This window comes from Otolemur garnettii, unplaced genomic scaffold (assembly GCF_000181295.1).
Source record: "Otolemur garnettii isolate 467f Iridium unplaced genomic scaffold, OtoGar3 scaffold00015, whole genome shotgun sequence".
Taxonomy (NCBI): Eukaryota; Metazoa; Chordata; class Mammalia; order Primates; family Galagidae; genus Otolemur; species Otolemur garnettii.
Window position 1 is genome coordinate 18,175,866 of NW_003852410.1, and position 1,754 is coordinate 18,177,619.

General features: G+C 39.3%; 1 protein-coding gene across 1 annotated transcript in view; it reads left to right on the plus strand.

The window, feature by feature from the left end:
- Window positions 1-341: 341 nt before the first annotated feature.
- The window catches only part of FAM19A4 (family with sequence similarity 19 member A4, C-C motif chemokine like), a 196,122-nt gene continuing 194,709 nt past the window's right edge, over window positions 342-1,754 (plus strand). The window contains exon 1 of the mRNA XM_003785588.2: window positions 342-522. Coding sequence (XP_003785636.2) covers window positions 342-522 — 181 coding nt within the window. The remainder of the gene's footprint in view (window positions 523-1,754) is intronic.

The following is a 1,754-nucleotide window of genomic DNA, read 5'->3' on the forward strand; positions in this document are numbered from 1 at the left end:
TGTTGTTTTTACATTTCATGATATAAAATAGAATAAAACCCCCATGCTCTGTCAGGGCAACTTGTACTACACCCTGGGGACATACGAATAGTCTTTGCATGGTGCTAACTTGGAGAATTCTTTTTTTTTGGCTGGGTCTAGATTTGAACCTGCCACTCTGGTATATGGGGCTGGCGCCCTACTCCTATCAGCCACAGATGTTGCCCCAGAAAATTCTTAATTATAAAAGGTATTTATTGGAAATTCATGGTGTGGATAATGTGTGATGGGCTCTCTGTTTTCTTGGAGCAGAAGGAAGTTAGTGCCGGTATTTGCCCCTGCGTTCTCCCTCCTTGCCAGGGATGGTGCTGGCTAGGGAACCTGGCCGTCCTCAGCCCTCCCTGACTCAGCCCTGCTTTCTCTCCAGGATGAGAGTCTGTGCTAAATCCGTGTTGCTGTCACACTGGCTCTTTCTGGCCTACGTGTTAATGGTGTGCTGTAAGCTGACATCCGCCTCAAGCCAGCACCTCCGGGGACACGCAGGTAAGCCCTTTAAGCTCATTATGTGCTGCTGAGATCAATTAATAAGGCCCTTCCGAACTTCAGAGGCCACATTTTAGACACAGGTGACGATAAGAGCTTTTGATGGTGTGTAAATAACCAGAGGAAGAATGAAATACGGTGGAGTGAGCAGTTTGATGGTTTGGTGCTTAAGGAGTGTTACCCTGGACATCTTTTAAAGATATTTTCCCGGATTTTGAAAACTTTTCTTTTCCTGACTACACTTCTGTTTTTATAGTGCTTTTTCTAAATAACCAAATAACCAGCAGCACTGTGTGTGTGTATCTGTCCATTTATTCTTCCTTAGAATGTAATATGTTTTTATTAATAATCATCTATTAACACATACAAGAAAAGGGAACTTTCAGATAATTTAAGACTCTTTTGAGAGATGTGGAGAAAAAATGCTGAATGATTTAAAAAAAGAAGAAAGAAAACAGTAAAAAAGCTGTAGTAACTTTTTCATAGGACCTTGCATGGAATGTGTCTCAAGTTTTGAAGGCAGTCATTCTGGTAATTTCTAGTGAAACTCACATCTGTGCATTTTTGATTTTTAAAGGAAAGATTAAAACCATCAACTAAGGAGCAGTTTATTTGTGTGTGTGTGTCTCCCGCTTTCTTTATTACATCTACATTTAAAGTGACATGGAGCTGGAAACGCCCTAGAGAATTGTGTTTTCTTGAATAATTCATATTTGTCTGTGGACTTCTTGCAAAATAATTAATTGACTGTCTCAGCTGTGGTAATTCGAGGCACAGAGGTGCTAGAAATGTTTTGACTTCTTGGAGGAAAGAGTGAAGCACGACCCCTCCGTCGTGTATATGTCAGAATTATAAATTTTCTCTCCAGAACGTTTTGGATATGGAAGTTCATGAGATCTCCTCACCCCAGATATATAACATGTCATGCTTTCTCCTCCATTATTCTCATATCTTAAGGTTAGCTATAATTTTAGGCTCCAGATAATTTTTAAGATTTTTCACAACTCAATTTTCCCTCCTCAAGCAACAGTTTGGAGAGGTGAGAAAAATAATGATTGAAGTTTTAGCAAATCAGCATAAAATCAATAGCATTTGGCTGCTGTGAAGTGTCCACAGCTAGTTGGTTCTTGGCTGTGCATTTTTTAATGAGTTTGTTCACGAGGAGAGAGTTTGAAGTAGTTAATCTTATCTGTTTAACACACATCTCTTTTCTTTTTTTTTTTTTTTTGGAG